The 22,716-nt window shown below is 47.2% G+C and overlaps 1 protein-coding gene across 2 annotated transcripts in view; it reads left to right on the top strand.

The window, feature by feature from the left end:
• Positions 1-22,716, top strand: part of LOC138832612 (germinal-center associated nuclear protein-like) — a 49,318-nt gene that overhangs the window by 10,355 nt on the left and 16,247 nt on the right. For both annotated transcript variants that reach the window (XM_070030889.1, XM_070030888.1), the window contains exons 10-20: positions 1,847-2,009; positions 5,155-5,315; positions 7,402-7,643; positions 7,942-8,144; positions 8,724-8,824; positions 12,413-12,544; positions 12,813-12,926; positions 15,218-15,370; positions 18,485-18,682; positions 20,412-20,480; positions 20,555-20,689. In XM_070030889.1, the coding sequence (XP_069886990.1) occupies positions 1,847-2,009; positions 5,155-5,315; positions 7,402-7,643; positions 7,942-8,144; positions 8,724-8,824; positions 12,413-12,544; positions 12,813-12,926; positions 15,218-15,370; positions 18,485-18,682; positions 20,412-20,480; positions 20,555-20,689 (1,671 nt within the window). The remainder of the gene's footprint in view (positions 1-1,846; positions 2,010-5,154; positions 5,316-7,401; positions 7,644-7,941; positions 8,145-8,723; positions 8,825-12,412; positions 12,545-12,812; positions 12,927-15,217; positions 15,371-18,484; positions 18,683-20,411; positions 20,481-20,554; positions 20,690-22,716) is intronic.

Raw genomic sequence — 22,716 nt, 5'->3', positions numbered from 1 at the left:
CTAGCAACTTACTGTGTCTGGGTTATTTTGTCAAAGGTTTAAGTAAGAAAAAAAGTTATTTGGAATGGAATTGGTAAGGATGAAATATTACAGTGGAACAATTTTAAACTTGGTTTGGTAATACATCTTTGCAGAATGAGAAATATAGAGCTCTCTGGACCCATGTTGTGTTGAAGAAAATGGAACTGGATTATGGCCACTCCTTTTTTTTTTTTTTTTTTTTTTGTCTGGTTGTGGGGCCTGAACTCTGGGCCTGGGCACTGTCCCTCAGTTCTTCAGCTCAAGGCTAGCACTCTACCACTTGAGCCACAGTGCCACTTCCGGCTTTTTTCTTTCGGCTTTTTTCTTTTTGCTTATGTGGTGCTGAGGAATTGAACCCAGGGCCTCAGGCATGCAAGGCAAGCACTCTACCACTGAGCCACCTTCCCAGCCCATATGGCCACTCTTTTTAGCTCCCCTTTACTCCCCCCCATTCCCCTTTCCTTTCCTTTCTTGTTGGTACTAGAGTTTGAACTGAGGCTGTTTCTTGTGTGGCTTACTTGGTTGGTGCTCTACTACTTGAGCCATGCCTCTAGAAACCTGGATTTTTGCTAGTTAATTGAAGATTGAATCTAGTGGACTTTTCTGCCTGGTCTTTCTCAAACTGAGATCCTTCAAATCTCAGCCTCCTGAGTGGCTAATACTAAAATTTATTTTCAAACTTTCTTTGTTGCTAAAAATATTTGGTAGTCATTTGGCATAAGTTTAAAATAACTTTTTATTGTTGTTGGATGTGGGGCTTGAATTCTGGGCCTGGGCACTGTCCCTCAGCTCTTCAGCTCAAAGTGAGCGCTCTACCACTCAAGCCACAGCACCACTTCAGGTTTTCTGGTGCTTTATTGGAGATGAGTCCCATGGAATTTCCTGCCTATGCTGGCTTTGAACCTCAATTCTCAGATCTCAGTCTCCTGAGTGGCTAGGATGACAGACGTGAGCCACTGGTGCCTGGCTTAAAATAACTTTTTTTTTTTTTTTGGTCCGGTTGTGGGGCCTGAACTCTGGGCCTGGCGCTGTCCCTCAGCTCTTCAGCTCAAGGCTAGCGCTCTACCACTTGAGCCACAGCGCCACTTGCGGCTTTTTTTCTTTTTGCTTATGTGGTGCTGAGGAATCGAACCTAGGGGCTCATGTATGCAAGGCAAGCTCTCTACCATTGAGCCACCTTCCCAGCCCCTTAAAATAACTTTTTGATAGTAATTTTGTTTTTTTTTCCAGTCAATCCTGGGACAGGGCCTGAGTGCTGTCCCTGTATTCTGCTCAAGGCTAGTGCTCTACCACATTGAACCATAATGCCGCTTCTGGTTTTCAGGTGTTCAACTGGAGATAAGTCTCATGGACTTCCCTGCTGGCTTTGAACTGTGGTCCTCAGATCTCAGCCTCCTGAGGAGCTAGAATCACAGACATGGGCCACTGATGCTGGGTTCAATTTTTATTTTATTATTTTTTTGTCGGTCATGGGGCTTGAACTCCATGGGCACTGTCCCTGTGCTCTTCAGCTCAAGGCGAGCGCTCTACTGCTTGAGCCACAGCGCCATGTCTGGTTTTTAGTGGTTTATTGGAGATAAGAGTTTCATGGAAGTTCCTGCCCGAGCTGGCTTTGACTTTGAACTGAGATCCTCATGTCTCAGCCCCCTGAGTAGCTAGCTAGGATTACAGGCATGAGCCACCGGTGGCTGGCTTTTTTTTGGGGGGGGGGGTTCGTGGTGGGGCTTCAGCTTGCGTGTGTCACTGTTCAGGCTCTGTGAAATCATTTATCTGATCCATCCTTGTCTGATGAAAGGCATCACTAACCATCTTGTCTCCATCACAGAGAAGTGCAGCAGCTCCATGCTGATGTCAGAAACTCTTCTGAGGTGGACTTTGCTGTCCAGGTTTTTGCTGCATTGAACAGTAATAATTTTGTGAGATTTTTCAAGCTGGTCCAGTCAGCTTCTTATCTGAATGCCTGCCTGTTACACTGTTACTTTAATCAGGTAAGCAGAATAGCTGCTGGCAGAGTGGGAGGGAAGAAGTTGTAAATGTGGTGTGGATATGCTTCTGTTCTGGCTTTCCCTCTTGACATGGCTCAGCACTGTGCAGCTCCACCAGCAGAGGGCAGGCCATGGAAATGCTGTTCTGTGAGTCAAGCGCAGTCATCTGCCCTCCTCATGAGCACAAATAAAAAAGCAGCAGTCTTGTGTCATGTGGACAGATTATGTAACTGAAATCCTTAGGGTGGTTCATTTACATTTGGGAGGCTGATGATGCTAAATTTGTTTCAGTCCTCAAACCGTGTGCTGTGCTCTTGGGTTACAAAGGCGGCCCAAAGGCTGCTCTCTTGCCTAGGGTTTTATGTAAACTCTTGGATATTTTGAGTTATTTCATTTACTGCAGCCCTGTGGAGGAACCTGAGGATGCCATGAGAACAGCCTCTAGAGCCCCACGGTGACGTAGGGCCGCTGCCTGCTCCTGCAGCACGCCGCCACCTTGAGTCGGCTACTGCCCACGTCTGCTGATGGGAGGATGCTGTCTGAAGATCTCAGGACCAGCAGTTCTGGCTTGAGTCTTTGTTCACACACTAAGCCCTCTTAGAAATGGAAGAAACCTATAGTTGTGTTTTTTTTTGGGGGGGGGGGTCCGGTCGTGGGGCCTGAACTCTGGGCCTGGGCGCTGTCCCTCAGCTCTTCAGCTCAAGGCTAGCGCTCTACCACTTGAGCTACAGCGCCACTTCCGGCTTTTTTCTTTTTGCTTATGTGGTGCTGAGGAATCGAACCCAGGGCCTCAGGCATGCAAGGCAAGCGCTCTACCACTGAGCCACCTTCCCAGCCCCTATAGGTGTGTTTTGTGTAGAGAATCTTAGGCACGTTTCTTTGCTGCTGTCAGTTTAACCATCTGCTACAGAACCGAAGTTCTAGAACGAATGAAAAGATTCTAATTAACCTGTCACGGGAGAATTCTGTACAGTTTTCATATGAAACATATAGTTAATCTCTTAAAATGGTGATTTCATGTTTGTAGAACATTGTCCACTATGAATAGCATTAAAGAAAAGAGAAACTGGGCTGGGAAGGTGGCTCAGTGGTCGAGCACTTGCCTTGCATGCCTGAGGCCCTGGGTTCGATTCTTCAGCACCATATAAGCAAAAAGAAAAAAGCCGGAAGTGGCGCTGTGGCTCAAGTGGTAGAGCGCTAGCCTTGAGCTGAAGAGCTGAGGGACAGTGCCCAGGCCCAGAGTTCAGGCCCCACGACCGAACCAAAAAAAAAAAAAGAAAGAAAAGAGAAACATAAGAGCAAAGCCATGTTTCACCAGCAGTGACCATGGTTTCACACCTTATCTCCTTGCTCTGCTCTGTCCACAGCCCTTTCCCTTCAGGTTCTTCCCGTAACTACCATGGCCTTTGTTTCCCCATTAACCACCATATCCACAATGCCAACTGGCCACTCTTCCTGTCAGCATTCTGTGACCTTTTCTAACACATCATACTGAATTACCATTAATTGCCATTAAATGCATTTTACATATTCATTGTCAAAAGTATTGGTTGCTACCAAGCATGTTAATTTTGTTCTTTCATTAAAAAAAATTGATTCCTTTAAAAAAAATTTTTTTTTTTTTTTGGTCGGTCGTGGGGCTTGAACTCTGGGCCTGGGCGCTGTCCCCATTTTTTTAATGTGGTACCAAGATATTGAACCCAGGGCTTCCTGCATGCTAGGCAAGCACTCTACCACTAATCCACATTCCCAGCCCTGTTTATTTTTTTTGTGCCAGTCCTGGGTCTTGAACTCAGGGCCTGGGAGCTGTCCCTGAGCTTTTATTTCTCAAGACTGGCTTTATACCACTTGAGCCACAGCACCACATTCAGCTTTTTGGTAGTTTATTGGAGCTAAGAATCTCAGGAACTTTTCTGCCTGGCCTGACTTTGAATTGCAGTCCGCAGATCTTAGTCCCTTTAGTAGCTAGGATTATAGGTATGAGCCACTGGCAACCAGCATCCCTGAGCATTTATGCTCAAGGCTAGTGCTCTACCACTTGACACATAGCTATACTTCCTACTTTTTTGGCAGTTAGAGATAAGAGCCTCCTGGATTTTCTTGCCTGGGCTGGCTTCAGACCGCAATCCTCTCAGCTTTGAACCTTTTAACTAGGACAACAGACATGAGCCACTGCCAGTGCCTGGGCTGGCTTCCCTATTTTATTTATTTTTGTTGTTCCTGTGGCTTGAACTCTGCCTGATGCAGTCCCTGAGCCTCTGTGCTCAACTAGCGCTCTACCACTTTAAGCCACAATGCCACTTCTGGGTTTTGAGTGGTTGATTAGAGATAAGAGTCTCACAGGGACTTTTCTGCCTGGACTGCCTTCAAGCCAAGATCCTCACATCTCAACCTCCTGAGTAACTAGGATTATAGGTGTGAGCCACTGGTGCTCGGCCCCTATTGTATTTTGATTATTTAAAACAGTTCAAAACACTTGGCAAAAACTGGAGAAGTATTGGTTGCTTAAGCTAATGAACACTGAGCTAGAACAAGCAAAATTGGCACCAAGAATATCAATGCCTGAACTGTTTTTGTAGCATTTCAATTTTTTTCTTGTCTTCTGTTTTTAAGGTATTTCATAGAGTGCTATGAAACATTTTTGTCTAAACACTAGTTTCTTGTCTTTTTTTTTTTTTTTTGTCTGGTCGTGGGGCCTGAGCTCTGGGCCTGGGAGCTGTGCCTCAGCTCTTCAGCTCAAGGCTGGCACTCTACCACTTGGCACAGCGCCACTTCTAGCTTTTTTCTGCTTATGTGGTGTTCAGAAATCAAACTCAGGGCCTCATGCATGTGAGGCAAGCACATAGCCACCTTCCCAGCTCCTAGTTTTTTGTCTTTTAAATAATAGTAATTACTGTGTGTGTGTGTGTGTTTATGTGTGTGCGCGCACTCATGGGTGCCGGTAATACAGCTTATGCTCTCTCCCTGGTTCAAGGCTCGCACTGTGCATTTGAGGCACACCTGCACTTACGCTTTTTTGCTGGTTAAGTGGAGATAATTTGTCTGCCTGGGCTGGCTTTGAACTGTGATCCTCAGATTTCAGCCTCCTGAGCATGTTTGTCTAGCTGCTGTCCCTCTGTTGGGACTGCAGCACTATGGTTTCTTCCAGATCCGCAGGGATGCTCTTCGGGCACTTAATGTCGCATATACCGTGAGCACACAGCGATCTACCGTCTTCCCCCTCGACAGTGTGGTGCGCATGCTCCTGTTCAGAGATTGCCAAGAGGCGACGGACTTCCTTAGCTTCCACGGACTCACTGTTTCCGATGGGTAAGAGCTAAGACAGCACCTGCCGTCCCCTTCTCCCTCTCCCTTCTAAGATTCTGATGAAGGGTTATGGGATTGCTGGCTGGTTGCCAGGTCCTCAGTCCTCTTCTGGTTACAGAGCAGCTGGGATATTCCCTGGGCCACACATGCTGTTGACCAGATCAGATTCTTGTGTGGATTTGGTACTGGGGTTTGAACTCTGGTGACTTACCACTGAGTTGTGCCTCTGTCTCGAGAAGCTAGAATTATAGGCATGACTCACTGGCACCTAGCCTTCGCTGTTTTTTTTTTTTTTTTTGCCAGTCCTAGGGCTTGCACTTAGTACGTGGACACTGTCCCTGAGCTTCTTTTGCTCAAGACTAGTTCTCTAGCATTAGAGTCACAGTGCCACTTACAGATTTTTCTGTGTACATGGGACTGAGGAATCAAACCTAGGGCTTCATGCATATTAGGCAGGCAACTCTACTACTAAAGCCACCTTCCCAGCCCTGCTGTTTTTCGTTTTTTTTTTTTTTCCTTGATTGTGGGGCTTGAACTCTGGGCCTGGGTGCTGTCTCTGCACTCTTCAGCTCAAGGCGAGTGCTCTACTGACTAAGCACAGCACCACTTCTGGTATTCTGGTGGTTAATTGGAGATAAGAGTCTAAAGGCTTTCCTGCCTGGTCTGGCTTTGAACCGGGATCCTCAGATCTCAGCCTCCTGAGTAGCTAAGATGACAGGCGTGAGCCACCAGTGCCCGGCCTCCCTGCTGGTTATTTTTATTATTATTATTATTCTTTTTTTTTTTTTTTTTTTTGTCGGTCGTGGGGCTTGAAACTTACCACTTGAGCCACGGTGCCACTTCCGGCTTTGTCTGCTTATGTGGTGCTGAGGAATCGAACCTAGAGCCTAATGCATGCAAGGCGGCGAGCACTCTACCACTGAGCCACCTTCCTAGCCCTTGCTGGTTATTTTTGAGATAGGCTCTCACTTCCCACCCAACTGCATGGCTGAGCCATGAGCCTCTTATTTTTCATTTCTCACCCACTGAGATGACAAACGCATGTCACTGTATCCAGCTTTTCTTGTCTTCCATTGTCTTTCCTCCCTCTCCACCCCCCTTCCTTTGTGCTGTTACTGGGGTTTGAATTCAGGGCCTTGGCTGTCTCTTTCCTTTTTACTCAAGGTTAGCACTTTACCAGTTGAGTGGCTCTTTTTGGTGGTAAATTGGAGATAAAAATCTCAGACTTTCCTGCTCGGGCTGACTTGGAACTATGATCCTTAGATCTCAGCCTTCTAAGAAGCTAAGATTACAGGTGTGAGCTACTAGTGCCCTGTTGCACCCAGACTTTCATTGAGATGTAGTTTCACAGACTTTTCTGCCTAGGCTAACCTGCAACCATGGTCTTCTTGATCTCAGCATGTAACAGAGATAACATGCGTATGCCATTGTACTCAGTGATTGGTTGACATAGGGTCTCACAAACCTTACTGCCTGGGCTGGCCTTTACTAAGCACAGTCTTCTTGTTCTCAGCTTCTCAGGTACCTAGGATTGCAGGCAGGAGACACTGCTGAACTTCCCCAGAACAAGTTCTTCTGCTTCCAAAATTAATGCTTTTCTTAAATTATCAGAGAATGTAAAATAAAGGTTAGGATTTTCCTGCCTATCCCTTGAAGATGGTTTTTGCTGGTCAGTGTGCAGTCACTGCCCACCTCTGGTGGTAGAAGAGTCGCCAGCAGGCCTGCCCAGGGTGTCCTCTGCTTTGTAGAACATGATGAAATTCATAACCCTTCTTCCAGCAGGTAGAAATATTATGCTCAGTATCTTGTGTGGAGATTCCTCTCCTCTTTTCCTCCTCTGCCCTCTTCTGCAGTCTCAGGGGGACACAGGGCAGCAGTGGTGTCAGTCATTCCATGTGTGGCTGTTCAGTGTCTTGGGCTTCAGATATTGGCCTTCGGTGGTTTCAGAACACTGGCAGCAGTGGGTACCAAGGCCTTGCCTTCCCTCCTATCTGGTTTGTACTTTAACCAAGGGTTCTGGCGTTTTGATTGGGCTGTGGTTGGGCTCCCCAGCTGATACCTCTCTGTGGGCTCTTTGTGGTCTGGGTAGCTGTGTCGAGCTGAATCGGTCTGCATTCCTGGAGCCAGAGGGATTATTCAAGGCCCGGAAGTCAGTATTTATTGCCAAGAAGCTGATGGTGTCTGTTGGGGAAGTGGTGAACGGAGGGCCGCTGCCCCCAGTCCCTCGTCACATCCCTGTGTGCAGCTTCAACTCCCAGAACAAGTACATTGGAGAGAGCCTGGCCGCGGAGCTGCCTGTCAGTCCTCAGAGAGCCTGTGTGGATGTCGTAGGTGAGTGAAGCTGTACTGAAATTTTCTGAAGGACATCTGTCTTCCTTTGGGAACTAGAGACACGACTGTTGACTTGGTAGTTGGTGTTTCTCACTTTGGACTTGAGACTTCTAAGGGAGAAGGTTCTGGGCTTGCTGACATGACCGTGTAAAGCACAGGGTGTCCCAGGTCGTTCTCTGAGGGTTCCCTGGTGATCTCAGACGGTGAGCCAGCCCTGAGGGCTGCCAAGCCTGTGTGGAGGTGGCAGAGCCCATTGCCCTGCCGGCATCTGCAGTGACGTCTGCTCCTGTCTTTTCAGGTGGCAGAGGAGAGGACTGTGAGGCAGAGCTGAGCGTGCCGCTCCCTGGGCTCCTCACACAGCCTCCTCCCGGCCCCGCTCATTGCCTTGCCTCTCTGCCTCACGCCCCACCACCGACTGCAGCCCTGGCAGCCAGCCTCTTCCAGCCCTCCACACAGCCCGAGCTAATGCCTCCAAAGCCCACACCCATGTATTCTGATGCGGTAAGGAATCTTCTAGATCAGAGTTCTGAGAAGTCCATTGTGTGTGTGTCCATGGTTACCATTGCTCATTGTGCGGCCACTGTGTTGCTTGGTCTCAGGAAAGGAGCCAGGCAGAATGTAGGTATGGGGATGAGTGCTTCTGTGGAACTTTGCGGGCCCTGGCTTGTCTGTTGTGACTGATGTGAGCTCCTGCTCCTTCAAGAGTGGACGGCCGGACCTGTGGGGGCCCAGATCAGGTGGAGAACGCAGCGGTGTCACTCTGCCCTCCGGCCGGCTCTGAGCACTGACCTTCCTGGGATTGGGGAGTTGTGTGGAAGAGCATATAGAGTGGCCACAGAATGGAGAAAATGGATAGGTGGTGTTGAGGCTGTCCTGCAGGCTGTCCATCCAGCAAGGAGAAGGCCCTTGCCACTGCTCAGAGGAGACTTTCTTGGAGCAGGGTGGCAGGGCCTGCATGTTGTGCAGGACCACACGCCTCGTCAGGAGGACTTGCTCGCTTGTGCATAAGAGGTCCCTTCTAAGACCTGGGTCCTGGGCAGAGCACTGATGCAACTGCTCTCTTTGCTGGTCTTTCTGTAGGACCTGGCAGAGGTAGTGGATGAGCTCATCCAGGAGGCTCTTCAGAATGACTGCGAGGAAGTCGGCGCCGCGGGGGCGGCCTACGCAACTGCAGCTCTGGGGTAGGTCTCGGTGGAGGCACCGGCCTCGCCTCTGGCGATGCCTCTGTCCCTAGACCCACAGTGTGTGCACCTCCTCGTGAGCTAACTACCAGCTCTATTCCTGTGTGGGCATGTTTATTGTATTTCTAACCCTGTATTTCTTATTAGCATGTAATTTTCATTTGTAAACATTTCCATTCATGCTGGGCATTGCTGGCTCATGACTGTTATCCTAGTTGCTCAGGAGGCTGAGATCTGAGGATTGCAGTTCAAAGCCTCCAGACAAGGAAGGTCTGTGGAACTCTTTAACCACCGGAAAGCAGGAGCTGTAGCTCAAGTGATAGAGTAGAAGCCTTGAGCAAAAAAAGCTTAGAGATGGTACCTAAGCCTTAAATTTAAGCAATACGACCAGCACCAAAATTAAAAAAATAATTAAAAAGCAGCATTCATTTTAATAAGATTTATAAATTACAAATCCTTTTTTTTTTTGGTCAATACCAGAGCTAGAACTTGGCCTCATGATTGCTGTGTTCTACTACTAGATCATGCCTCCAGCCCAGCTTTTTGCTGGTTATTTTGGGGATGGACTCTCATAGGCTTTTCTGCTTTGACTGGCATTGAATGACAATGCTCTAGAGATTAACTTCCTGAGCAGGGAGGGTTACAGATGTGAGCCATTGGTGCCAAGCACTTTTTAATTTTCTTATAGTACTGGGGTTTGAACTCAGTGTCGTGTTTGCTAGTTTAGTGCTCTACCACTTTAATCATTCCTCAGTGATGTGTTCCTTCATGTTATCTGTGATAGGGTCGCACTTGTTACCAGGTTGTGAATGTGTCTGCCTACTTGAGACTGTGTGTTGTTGCTGGGTTCAGAGGTGTAGACCACAGCGTTGAGCTTCCCTCCGTACAGTCTCCTGGCCTTTTCTGCTAGGCCTGGCTTGGAATTTTGATCTTCCTAACCTCAGCTCTCCGTGTAACTTGGAAAAGTGTGCATCAGTGCATCCACCTATGGGTTGGGGAGGGGGCGGGGTCTTGCAAACTTCTCTGCTTGGATTGGTCTAGAATCTCAATCCTCCTGAATTAAGCCTCCATGTAGCTAAGATAACAGCCTTGAACATTTATAATTTTTATTCTGTTTCATTTTGTTTGGTTTGAGTCAGGATGTCACTATGTGGCACAGGCTGGCTTTGAACTCCAAATCTTCCTGTCTGAGTTCTCTTGTGAGGAATGGTATTCCAGGAGATTTTCTCGAAGGCATTTTGCTCTGTGTGTGTGTCTGTGTGTGTGTCTGTATGTGTCTGTGTGTGTCTGTGTGTGTGTGGTGTGCGTGGGTGCCGATACTGGGGCTTGAACTCAGGACTCAAGGCCTGGCCTCTGTCCCTGAACTTTTCCCCCTCTTCCCCCCACTTAAAAAAAAGTTGTATTGAGATATAATTCACATCTTGAGCTTCTTTTACTCAAGGCTACTGCTTTACCAATTTAGCCACAGCTCCACTTCTGGCTTTTTTGGTAGTTATTGGAGATAAAGAGCCTCACATGCCGGGCACTGGTGGCTAACACCTGTAACCCTAGCTACCCAGGATGCTGAGATCTGGGGTTCTCCAATTAATCCACCAGAAAACTGGAAGAGGTGCAGTGGCTCAAAGTGGTAGAGCACTAGCCTGAGTGAAAGAGCCCAGGGCCAGAGTCTCATAAACTTTCCTGCCTGGGCAGGCTTCAGTCTGTGATCCTCAGATCTCAGCCTCCTGAGCAGCTAGGATTACAGGTGTGAGTCATTGGCGTGTGGCATGGATATTTACTTTTGTGCAAAAAGGTACAGTGCCAGTACCCTTCCCAGAACTAGGCAGGCACACCAGGCAGGGCCGTCGGCTGGGTCTCTATCCCAACTCAAATTGCCCCTCATCCTCGTCAAGGAGTCAGGCTGTCATTCTAAATGCAGTTTGGGAAATACAAAGACGTTAGGGAGGGGGCTAGTCTATAATTCTTCTCAAAGGTTTGCATTTTTTTCCTCGTAGCTGGCCGGGAAAGCGCTGGGGATGGGTTCGAACATTTACAGCTAGAAGAGGGTGGTGAAGTCAATGGGAAAGTTCCTGCTCCAGGGGGTCTAACTGTTGACAAGATTCATACCCTGACATGACCGGCTGTTACAAGCAGCACATCTTGTAGTTACAGTTTATTCTTTAACTTCATTGACACAAGATTCATATTTCTATTACGGCTGGTTTGTCACAAACAGTACAGATAATAGTTACAATTGAAGTAAAAGAGCAAATTATGCTGGGTGCTGGTGGCTTATTCCTGTAATCCTAGCTACTCAGGAGGCTGAGATCTGAGGATTGCAGTTCAAAGCTAGCCCAGGCAGGAAAGTCCATGAGACTCTTATCTCCAGTTAACCACCAGAAAACCAGAAGTGGCTCTGTGAACTTCTGGGCCTGGGCACTGTCCCTCTGCTCTTCAGGCCAAGGCTAGCACTCTACCACTTGTGCCACAGCGCCACTTCTGGCTTTTTCTTTTCTTTTTTTTTTGGGTCTGGTCATGGGGCCTGAACTCTGGGCCTGGGCGCTGTCCTTCAGCTCTTCAGCTCAAGGCTAGCGCTCTACCACTTGAGCCACAGTGCCACTTCCGCTTTTTTTCTTTTTGCTTATGTGGTGCTGAGTAATCGAACCCAGGGCCTCAGGCATGCAAGGCAAGCACTCTACCACTGAGTCACCTTCCCAGCCACTTCTGGCTTTTTCTGCTTATGTGGTGCTGAGGAATCGAACCCAGGGCCTCATGCATTTGAGGCAGGCACTCTACCATTGAGCCACCTTCCCAGCCCCAGAGCTCAGCTTCCTGAGTAGCTAAGATTACAGGCATGAGCTACCAATGCCTGGCTATTTCGTCTTTTTAAAAAAAAAAAAAAAAATCCCCAGAACATTTGTTGTATGGCTAATCTTTTAAATTTTCAAGATGAACTGGATGCTCTTGGGTTTAGGTGTTGTTCCTTCATGGAATCCATGCCTGAATCTGCCTCATCTGACCTGTCCTGGTAGTATTTTGTCTCTTAGCCTTGGCACTGCAGTTGTACTTTCTCTTGCATTTGGCAGGGTTAGCCACATTGCCACACATCGACTTCTGAAGGTGGTAGGCCTTAGGACCGCAGCAGCAGCACATCTTGTGCGTCTGTCTTACTGTAATGCTTCCCAAAGGATGAGGTTCCCTTCATCATCTCGCCTCTGCCGCCGAGACTAAAGAGTTCTTTCCTCTTTTGTAGTTTGGATGGGTCTTCTTCTCACTCAGTTGTTGTGGCTGTAACTTCTAGTGTTCAACACAATTGAGAAAAGTGGATATCGTTGTCTTGTTCCTGATTGAAAAAAGCTTTCAGTGTGAACATGAGCATTTCATACATGGCCTTTTATTGATTGTTTTTATATTGAAATGTGGGTGAGTTTTGCTAGCCATTCATTCTCAATCAGTTGAGATGATTATATGCACGTGTTTTAATTTTACTCTGTTAATGTGGTTGTATTACATTTGTTGGTTTCAAACGTTAAACTCTCCTTGCATTCCAGGAACAAATCTCACTTGGTAATAGTGTATGATGGCTTTCTTCCTTCTTTGTCTTTCTAGTGTTTCTAATGCAGCCATGGAGGATTTGTTAACAGCTACAACTGTGGGCATTTTGAGGCATGTTGCAGCTGAAGAAGTGGCTCAGGAGAGGCAGCGAAGAGAGGAGGAGAACCGGCGGGCTGAAGAGGAAAGGTGACTGTGTCCTCCATTCAGCGGGACACAGAGAGGAGAGAAACAGTCCTGGCCCAGCACCCTACCATGTCTCCTGCACCGCTGTGAGATCCCTGCAAGCTTGCTCAGCACCCATGTGGAGTGGAGTGTGGGCCCCTCAGCCCAGTAGCACCGGCACGGGAGGGTCAGGGTTAGGGTCATGGTGGCCTGCTGACTCAGTACCCTTCATCTCCATCTGCACAGCTAAGTTTATATTAAGGCATTACATTTGTGGATTTTATACCCATAGGTTGAAACAGGAAAGAGAGCTGGTGTTAACTCAGCTAAGCCAGGGCCTGGCTGCAGAACTGACAGAGCTCATGGTGACAGAGTATGTGTGGGAAGTCTGTGCCGAGGAGTTGAAGTGAGTCAAGAGCTGGTATCTCATGGGGGGTCAGGGGGGAAAGCCTGGGAGGCGGGGGGGGGGGGTGGTAGAAGGCACTGTGGCCTTCTGCACTTAAGTTTGGCAAGGAGCATGCCTTTGGAGTAGCCAAGTGATAGCCTGCTGTTCCTGTGCTCCAGAAGGTGGCTTCTGTGGTGAACCCAGAGCAGATCTGTTCTGTCTCCACAGGCCCTGTGTCCTCAGTGTTGTCAGACTTGTTTCATATGTTAGAGGGATTCCTCAAGGTTTGTTGAGTTTTAGTTTTAGTCCTTTGGTTTTTTTGGCTCTGGTACTGGGACTGGAACCCAGAGCCTCTTGCTTAGCCTTTTCCCTCCCTGCTAACACTACCACTTGACCACTTGAGCCATCCCTCCAGTTCCAGTTTTTTATTGGTTAGAAATGAGTCTGCCTACGAATGGCTTCAAACTGAGTTCCTCATGTTTTAGCCTCTTGACTAGCTAGGATTGTAAGTGACACAGGTGCTTGCTTTTTTTCAGGCTTTTTTTGTGTGTGTGTGTCGGTTGTGGGGCTTGAACTCTGTGGCCTTGGGCACTGTTCCTGTGCTCTTCAGCTCAAGGCTAGCGCTCTACCTCTTGAGCCACAGTGCCACTTCTGGTTTTCTAGTGGTTTATTGGAGATAAGAGTCTCACAGACTTTCCTGCCCGGTCTGGCTTTAAACCATGGTCCTCAGATCTCAGCCTCCTGAGTAGCTAGGATTACAGGCTTACTTAAGAACCTTAATAATGGGGTGGGAAGGTGGCTCAGTGGTAGAGCGCTTGCCTTGCAAGCATGAGGCAAAAAGAAAAAAAAAAAAAAACGGAAGTGGTGCTGTAGCTCAAGTGGTAGAGCGCTAGCCTTGAGCTGAAGAGCTGAGAGACAGTGCCTAGGCCCAGATGTCCACAGCAGTGTATCTGCAGGGGGTGTGTGGGTGTGGGTGTGGGTGTGGGGGGGGTGTATGTGGGGGGGGGTGGTGGTGTGTGTGTGTGTGTGTGTGTGTGTGTGTGTGTGTGTGTGTGTGTGTGTGTGTGTGTGTGTGTGTGTGTGTGTGTGTGTGTGTGTGTGTGTGTGTGTGTGTGTGTGTGTGTCCTGAGGCTTGAACTCAGTTCCTGGGAACTGAGCTCTTTTTGCTCCAGGCTCTACCACTTGAGCCACAGCCCCATTTCCGGTTTTCTGGTGTTTAATTGGAGATACCAGATTATCCTGCTCCATCAAGGAAAGACTGAAGCATGGCTCAGTACTTGTCTCTAGCACCTGAGGAAGCATTATAGTGGACAGACATTTATCTCATCCATTTAAGCTACTTAGATTTTCTGATTAAAAATTTGGTCGTGTTCTTTGTGTTTTCTTGTTGATATCCTTAGTCACAGGCATCCATCTTTATTTGATCCATTCTAATTGTAAATGCCAGATAATGCTAATGAACTTTTTCAGTTGTCTCAATATTCATTTAAAAGCTTAAGATTCCAACTATGTATTAGGATAAAGATTTCTCTCCTCTCTCCTTTTTTTTCTTTTTTTTTGGGTCCGGTCATGGTGCCTGAACTCTGTGCCTGGGTGCTGTCTGTCCCCTCAGCTCTTCAGCTCAAGGCTAGCGCTCTACCACTTGAGCCACAGCGCCACTTCCTGCTTTTTTCTTTTTGCGTATGTGGTGCTGAGGAATCGAACCCAGGGCCTCATGCATGCAAGGCAAGCACTCTACCACTGAGCCACCTTCCCAGCATCATCTCCTCTCTCCTTTCTTTGGAAGGGAGTCATACCCTGTTGCCTGATCTGACCTCTAATTCCTGGGTTCAAGTGATCCTCTTGCCATAGTCTCCTGAGCTCTGGGGCTGTAAGCTTGCTCCTCGGAGTGTGGTCGGGTGAAATACTTATTTCTGATGACTGTTAACTGATATTCTATACCACTTTTGTCCTTTTTCTCCATTTCTTTCTAGGTGTCTTTACTGTTGCTGTTGTTGTGGGGCGCTGTCCCTCAGCTCTTCAGCTCAAGGCTAGCGCTCTACCACTTGAGCAATTGTGCCACTTCCCTGTCTTTACTTTTAAGTTAAAAATCATATTAAAGTTTCTCTCGCAGTGGAAATGTAATATATTTCCATATGAAGGACATAGACTTTTTTTTCCCCTGGGGATCAAATTCACTGCATTGCACATACTGTTCAGGCACTCTTCCACCAACCTTCACCCTTAATCCAAAACTCAGGCACTTTGAGAGCAGGCCCTTTATGTCGGATTGCTGGAGCAGCGTCTCTCATACTGCTTGCCCGTTTTCCCAGGGTTGCAATGGAGACAGATAAGAGAGTCCGAATGGCGCGGTGCTGTGAAGATGTCTGTGCCCACCTGGTGGACTTGTTTCTTGCTGAAGTAATTTTCCAGATTGCTAAGGAGACACTCCAGGAACTTCAGTGCTTCTGCAAGTATCTACAGAGGTGAGTCTTGCCTATCTGTAGTTCCTACAGATAGGGAAGTCTTTCACCAAGTTTAATATGCATCAGCCATCAGTTCCTTTAGTCAATGATAAAAGGACACCCCAACGTTTTATAGCAGCAGATACCTTTAGTGGATTCCATGCTAATTGTATTTCTCTTTTCAGAGCACATATATCATGTGTTCCTCAGCAGTCACATGCAGGGAATAAGCAAGGAACTTGATTGAGAAGGACTGGCTCTTCTGCATTTTAATGAATATTTATAGTGCTGTTATCAGATGCACTAGACAGGAAGATGTTTGTCAGTGAGGCAGCCGGCCTCTGGTATGCTAGTGACTGACTGTTCAGGATCCTGAGAATTGGGAATTGCAGTTTGGAGCCAGACTGGGCAGATAAATCAGTAAAACTTTTTTTTTTTTGTCAGTCGTGGGACTTGAACTCTGGGCCTGAATGCTGTCCCTCAGCTCTTCAGTCAAGGCGAGCGCTCTACGATTTGAGCCACAACACCACTTCTGGTTTTCAGGTGATTAATTGAATAGAAGAATGTCATGGAAAGCTGGGCGCTGATGGCTCACACCTATAATCCTAGCTATTCAGGAGGCTGAGATCCGAGGATCGTGGTTTAAAGCCAGCCCCGGCAGGAAAGTCTGTGAGACTCCTATCTCCAATAAACCATTCAGAAAACCAGAAGTGGCACTGTAGCTCAGGTGGTAGAGCTCACAGACAGTGCCCAGGCCTAGAGTTCAAGCCCCACAACCGACAAAAAAAAAAAACCAAAAAGTCATGGACTTTCCTCCCTGTACTGGCTTTGAACTGCAATCCTCAGATCTCAGCCTCCTGAGTAGTTAGGATTACAGGTGTGAGCCACCAGTGCCCAGCTAGTAAAACTCTTTATTTCCAGTTAATGAGTATAAAAGATGGAAGTGTAGGCATGGCTCATGGTAGATCACCTGACATGAGTGAAAAAGCTGAGCGAGAGTTCAAGCCCTAGTACCAGCACAAAATAAAACACATCATGGCTTCATGCATCAACATAGATGAATTTCAACAATATAAATAGAGGTGTTCTTTGACTTAGAATGGGGGCTGCTTTTTAATAAACTTGTAACTTACAGATATTTTAAGTTGAAAATCTATTAAATTCATCTAACCTACCCAACATAGAGTACTGTAGAGGATTTTTTGTTTACTATTGTGATTTCATGCTGACTAGGAATTGCAGATTGCTGTTTAATAATCTCTTAGTATATATATATAATTTTTTTTTTTTTTTTTTGATCATGGGGCTTGAATTCAGGACCTGGGCACTGTCTCTGAGCTTTTGTGCTCAAAACTAGTACTGTACCATTTTGGACCACAGCTTTACTTCTGGTTTACTGATGGTTAGTTGAAGATAAGAGTCTCACAGGCTTCTTGTCCAGGCTGGCTTCAAACTGCAATCCTCAGATCTCAGCCTTCTAAGTAAAAGCTAGGATCACAGGCATGAGCCACTGACACCTAGCAATCTTTTTGAAGCTTAAAAGATTATTGTACAATATATCCCTACTCAATGAAGTCAAAATTTGAAGTTCCATTCTTAGTGGATTTGTATCACTTTGACACTATCATGAAACTGAAAAGCTGTTTAAGTTGAACTATCATGTCTGAGGTCTTTCCATAATGGGAAAAAATGCAATTTATAATTATATATAAATTACATTGTGTGTGTGTGTGTGTGTGTGTGTGTGTGTGTGTGTGTGTGTGTGTGTGTGTGTGTGTGTGTGTGTGTGTGTGTGTGTGTGTGTGTATAAAATGTATATTCAAACTAAATAGTTTTGTCATATTTTGTTGTTGTTGTTGGTTATGGGGCTTGAACTCTGGGCCTGAGCAGTGTCCCTCAGCTCTTCAGCTTAAGGCGAGTGCTCTACCACTTGAGCCACAGCGCCACTTCTGGTTTTCTGGTGTTTTATTGGAGATAAGAATTTCATGGCCTTTCTGCCCAGGCTGGCTTTGAACCAAGATCTCCAGATTTCAGCCTCCTGAGTAGCTAGGATTACAGGTGTGAGCCACGGGCACCCAGCTGTCTCAGATTTACATATAGTAATATAACTTTAAAGGAAAGAAGGAAGATAATAAACATAAAGAGCATAGGAGTGACCTTAGGAGCAAGAGAGCAAGAGTTAAAATCATATCTCAGAAGGGTGAAAGTAAATGATTGCTTATTATTGAATTATTCTGATTTATTTTTTATGTCTGTTTTGTGGGGGGTTCATTTCATAGAAAAAGTTTACATAAGTGATATCGTCCTTGACAGTAGCAGTATTATCAAAGGGCATACAAGGAAGGAGGTGAGTCTCCCTTTCAGATCAGGCCTTGTCTATTCCTCAGAAACAGCTGTTTTTAAACCCTTCCAGAAACTTCTTGTTCTCTGTTTGTGAGATTGTCAGCAAAGGATCTGCCCTGTGTGTTTAAGCCATTCCTTACTCCCCCTGGTGGGAGGTGTAGTTAGGCCTGAGCACTGTAGCACATCAGGCTCTCCATTGTGAATGCACACCGTAGACGACATGTGGTGCCCTCACTAGGCAGTGCTGCGGTGACCCTCTCATGCCCAAGTTTTAGACAAGGAAATGCCATTGGGATGGAGGGCTCCCCGCTGATGTGTGTGGGTCACGCCATTCCTGGATCTGTTGCCAAGTCAGCATTCAGAGGTCACTCAGCGTTAGCTCTTAAATTCAGTAGTACTTTCATTCTTGTTTGCTATCATGCTTACATTGAATTTTGATTTGTTTCTCAGTACTGGAAAAGAGCTAAACAGATTGTCAAAAAATATATCTTCTCAGGTTATGTATTGAGTTGTGTTTGTATTGTGTGTGCACATGTGTGCATGCACACGGGTGCTAAACCTTGAACTCGGACTGGTTGCTGTCCTCAAGCCACATTTGAGCCACAGCTCTACTGCTAGCTTTCTGGTGGTTAATTGGAAATAAGGAGTCTTCTGGACTTCCTTGCCCAGGCTGGCTTCAGACTTCAAACCTCAGATCTCAGCCTCCTGAGTAACTAGGCCAGAGACACCTGACCAAGTTTGTATTATTTTTAGCCTTAAATATGCCCAGTGACAATTTGTTGTGTCTTCTAGGTGGAGGGAAGCCGTTGCAGCACGGAAGAAACTCAGGCGCCAGATGCGGGCCTTTCCTGCGGCACCCTGCTGTGTGGATGTGAACGACCCCTTGCAGGCTCTGGCGCCCAGTGCAGAGCGCCCTATTGCGGGACAGAACCTGGCCAAGGGCCTGCTGGATCTGGGTCATGCAGGGAGAGTGGGCATCTCCTGTACCAGGTCGGTGCTCAGCTTCAGGGGCTGGGCTGAGGCGTGTCGCTGTGGGTGGGGATGATGGAATCAGGACGTGAGGACACGCTGTCATTCATTCCTACAGTGGCAGGGATATGACTTGCCTCACCTCTGGGAAAAGGGGATCTGATTTCACACCACTTCCATTTTGAAAGTCTGGTGGCAGACTGACTCAGATTTACCTGTTCTCCTCCCAGTCTTCCCAGGTTAAGTATACACTGCGCTATCCTCGTGGGGGAGGCTGGAAGTCCATTCTGACTCTCTGCTTCCAGACAGTCTGCTTCTGTAACGCTTCACTCCTGCCCTGTCTCATGTGCTGGTAGTCCATCCACCAATGTTTCCATCCATGAGGTCCTCTATGCTCCTGTGATTCTCCCCGAGCATGTCCGGCCGTCTAGTGGTGACTAGGGAGCTTGGCCTTTCTCATCAGGCCCGGTGTCGGGGTCCTTCCCTCTGCCATCTTGTCCCTCCGTGGGCAGGCAGCATAAAGGTCCACGCCAGGCACGCCATGCTAGGGCCAACATAGAATGTTCTCTCTGAGCATCATCTCCCTGAGTACAGGTTTCCTCTGACTCTTGGCTGTTCCTGTAGCTCTTGGAGGGCCTTCTGTGAGCCCCATGATTGGCGTGCTTTCTCTGCGCTCCTCCCCCTCCTGCTCAGTTTCTTCTGCCATTCACGTCCCCTACCCCCAGCTTCCTCAGCCCACCCTCTACCTCCTGTTCTTTCTTCTTCCCATCCCTGGCGACCTCACTTTCTGTCTTCCAGTTAGGTCCTCTGGTTCACCAGCAGCTAGACTTTTCCCAGTGTTTGAGACTTTGAGACTCTATCCATTTGGAGCACAGCCTCTGCACCTAATCCTTGGTGTTCCCTTCCTTGCTGGAAAGATACCTGTCACATCCTAAACTGGGTTTGCCTCCTATCAGACCTGTAGCTACAGCCTCAGGCTGTGCCTGGCGGGAAAGGCATGACCAGATCTTGCCAGTGTTTGTCCAGTATCTGCCCACAGCAGAGGTCTTCTGACACCCATGGGTGCTTTGGCTGTTAATGTCCCCATGTTACTCCCATGGGTGCCTCGGCTGTTAAGGTCCCCATGTTACTCCCTAGGTCTTCATGCCATGTACCCAACTCAACCCATGGCTCTTCCCAAACATGCCAGGGCTGGCGGAGAGCACTACGTGACCAGTATAATGAGAACCTGTGACTCCTGCCTTCCCTGCTGTAGGTTCCCTCAGCACTAATAAGTCCTGCAAGCCAGGTCTGTCAGAATGGAGACTTTCTATGAGAGTATATTTGAGAAGGGTAGGACGTTAATCTGTATTGTTGGGTCTCCTGTGGCCAGCACTCAGTAGGAGTGATAGATATTTTGTGTTCATAGACATTTGTGGAACAAAGGTGTTCTTCAGTCTACTTATTTTTGTGCTGGAACTGGGGCTTGAATTCAGGGCCTCATGCTCTTGTCCTTTTCACTTGAGGCTGACACTCTTAACACTCTACCACTAGAGCCACCTCCCCTCTACTTCTAGCTTTCTTCTGATTAATTGGAGATACGTCTCCCAGATTTGTCTGTCTGGGTTAGCCATCAATCTTGTTTCTTTATCAGAAGATGTTTTCTCCTTTTCTCCGTCAGAGGTACTAGCCAAGTACCTTTCCCTCAGAAACATCAATAGGTACCTTTCAGCTCTGCCTGTGGACTTGATGTCTTCCCCTTTCTTTGTAGGTTGAGACGGCTCAGAAATGAGACAGCTCACCAGATGAAGGTTCAGCACTTCCACCAGCAGCTGTGTAGGTCTGTTAACCCTGCCCATGTGCTGCTTCTGCCTGGGCGTGTGCACACTGGCTTACCCTGCATCTTCTTTCCAGTAATGCAGCCTGGGCGCCTCTGGACCTGCCGTCCTTCCTGGCTGAGCACCTCCCTGTGACCCAGGAGCAAGTGTTCTGGAAACTAGTGCTAGTGTTACCTGATGGAGAAGAGCAGTCTCCAGGGAGTCCTGGCAGGTAAAGGAGGGCTTCTCTCTGAGTGTAAACACTTCTTCAAGGGTCTGGGGCAGGCTGAGCCATAGCTGGGCCTTGGTGTGGGTATTCCACTTGTTCTTAAACGTGCGGTCTGTTTTGTGCATGCTGTGAGGTTGGCTCTTTTTTTTTTTTTTTTTTTTTGTCGGTCGTGGGGCTTGAACTCTGGGCCTGGGCGCTGTCCCTCAGCTCTTCAGCTCAAGGCGAGCGCTCTACCACTTGAGCTACAGCGCCACTTCCGAGGTTGGCTCTTTAGAAAGGGCCTTTTGTTTTCTTGCAGTGCTAGGTATTGAACTGATAGCCTTGGGCATTCTGGGCAAGGGCACTACCACTGAATCACTCCCAGCCCTGAGGTTGACACTTCAATCCACTTTCACTGTTATTCCATACATTCAGCAGTAATCCTGGTTTGGAGCATGTAAGTTGTTACTTAAGCTATGCTAAGGCATTCTTTTTTTTTTTTTTTTTTTTTTGTCGGTCGTGGGGCTTGAACTCTGGGCCTGGGCACTGTCCCTCAGCTCTTCAGCTCAAGGCGAGCGCTCTACCACTTGAGCTACAGCGCCACTTCTGGTTTTCTGGTGGTTTATTGGAGATAGGAGTCTCACGGTCTTTCCTGCCCGGGCTGGCTTTGAACCGCGATCCTCAGATCTCAGCCTCCTGAGTAGCTAGGATTACAGGCGTGAGCCACCAGCGCCCGGCTCGCTAAGGCATTCTGATTAGAATCTACTTCTTTTTTTTTGGTTGGAGACCAGAACTTGAACTTAGTACCTGACACTTTTGCTGATTTCCTAGCACTCTACCAACCAAGCCAACTCCTCTACTTCATTTTTTACTCTTAGGTAGTTTATAGTTTTTATTCTGTATAGTTCCATTTTACTTTAGAAAAAACTTTTAGGGCTAACAAAAATTTTCTCGGTGCTGTCCGTGCTCAAGGTGGTGAGCATTCTGCCACTTTGAGCCACAGCACCCCTTCAGTTTTCTGGTGGTTAATTGGAGATGAGAGTCTCATGGACATTCCTGCCTAGACTGGCTTTGAACCAGCATCCTCAGATCTCAGCCTCCTGAGTAGCTTGGATGACAGGTGTGAGCCACTGGTGCCTGGCCTGGACATTACGTACGTACGTACGTACGTGTGTGTGTGTGTGTGTGTGTGTGTGTATGTGTGTGTTACTGGGGATCATTGTGTGTGTGTGTGTTACTGGGGATCAGTGTGTGTGTGTGTGTGTGTGTGTGTGTGTGTGTGTGTGTGTGTTACTGGGTATCAAACCCAGGTTGTTACACTTGCTAGGCAAGTGCTTTGCAACTGAGCTGCATCCCAGCCTTGAACATATTACTTTTAAAGAGTTGTTAATGTGAACATATTCAGGCTAAGGAAGAATGAAGAAGTCATGAGATTCATGAAGAGAGTTTTGGCATTTAAAGAAAAGTAAATGAGGCTGGCACCTGTGGCTCATGTGTATACCAAATACCATGATTGCATTTGTTCACCCTTCCTCCTCACTTTGCCCCTATAAAAAGCAGCAAAGGGGAAAAAAAATAGCACACACAAACACCACCAACAACATAAATAACCCATGTTTCCCTGTCTTGAATTCCTTTTGATAAGTAGTATTTTACATGATCAGGAGAGTTACACCTTTGGGTCCCTGCCCCGCTGGTGTCCTCCCTTGGTCTATTTGTGTGTGAATGCTTGGAGTCCTGTATAGGTACCATGTCCAGTTATGTTTTAGGTCTAGCTTCCATATTTGAGAGAAAACATGTCCTGGTTTACCTCACAACGTGATTTGTTCTAGGTCCTTCCATTTCCATAGAAATAACATAATGTTATTCTTCCTAATGGATGAATAAAATTGCATTGTGTATATGTATCACATCTTTTGGACCCACTGGTCTATTCTAGCGCATCTGGATTATTGCTGTGATTTGGCCATTGTGAGTAAGTGAACAATGACCATGGATGTGAAAGTATCTTTTTTTTTGTCGGTCATGGGGCTTGAACTCTGGGCTGATCC

Source organism: Dipodomys merriami, unplaced genomic scaffold, assembly GCF_024711535.1.
Source record: "Dipodomys merriami isolate MVZ:Mamm:240054 unplaced genomic scaffold, mDipMer1.0.p SCAF_2, whole genome shotgun sequence".
In the NCBI taxonomy this organism is placed as follows: domain Eukaryota; kingdom Metazoa; phylum Chordata; class Mammalia; order Rodentia; family Heteromyidae; genus Dipodomys; species Dipodomys merriami.
Note: the sequence above shows the minus strand (reverse complement) of the source record. Positions and strands in the feature narration are given on the sequence as shown.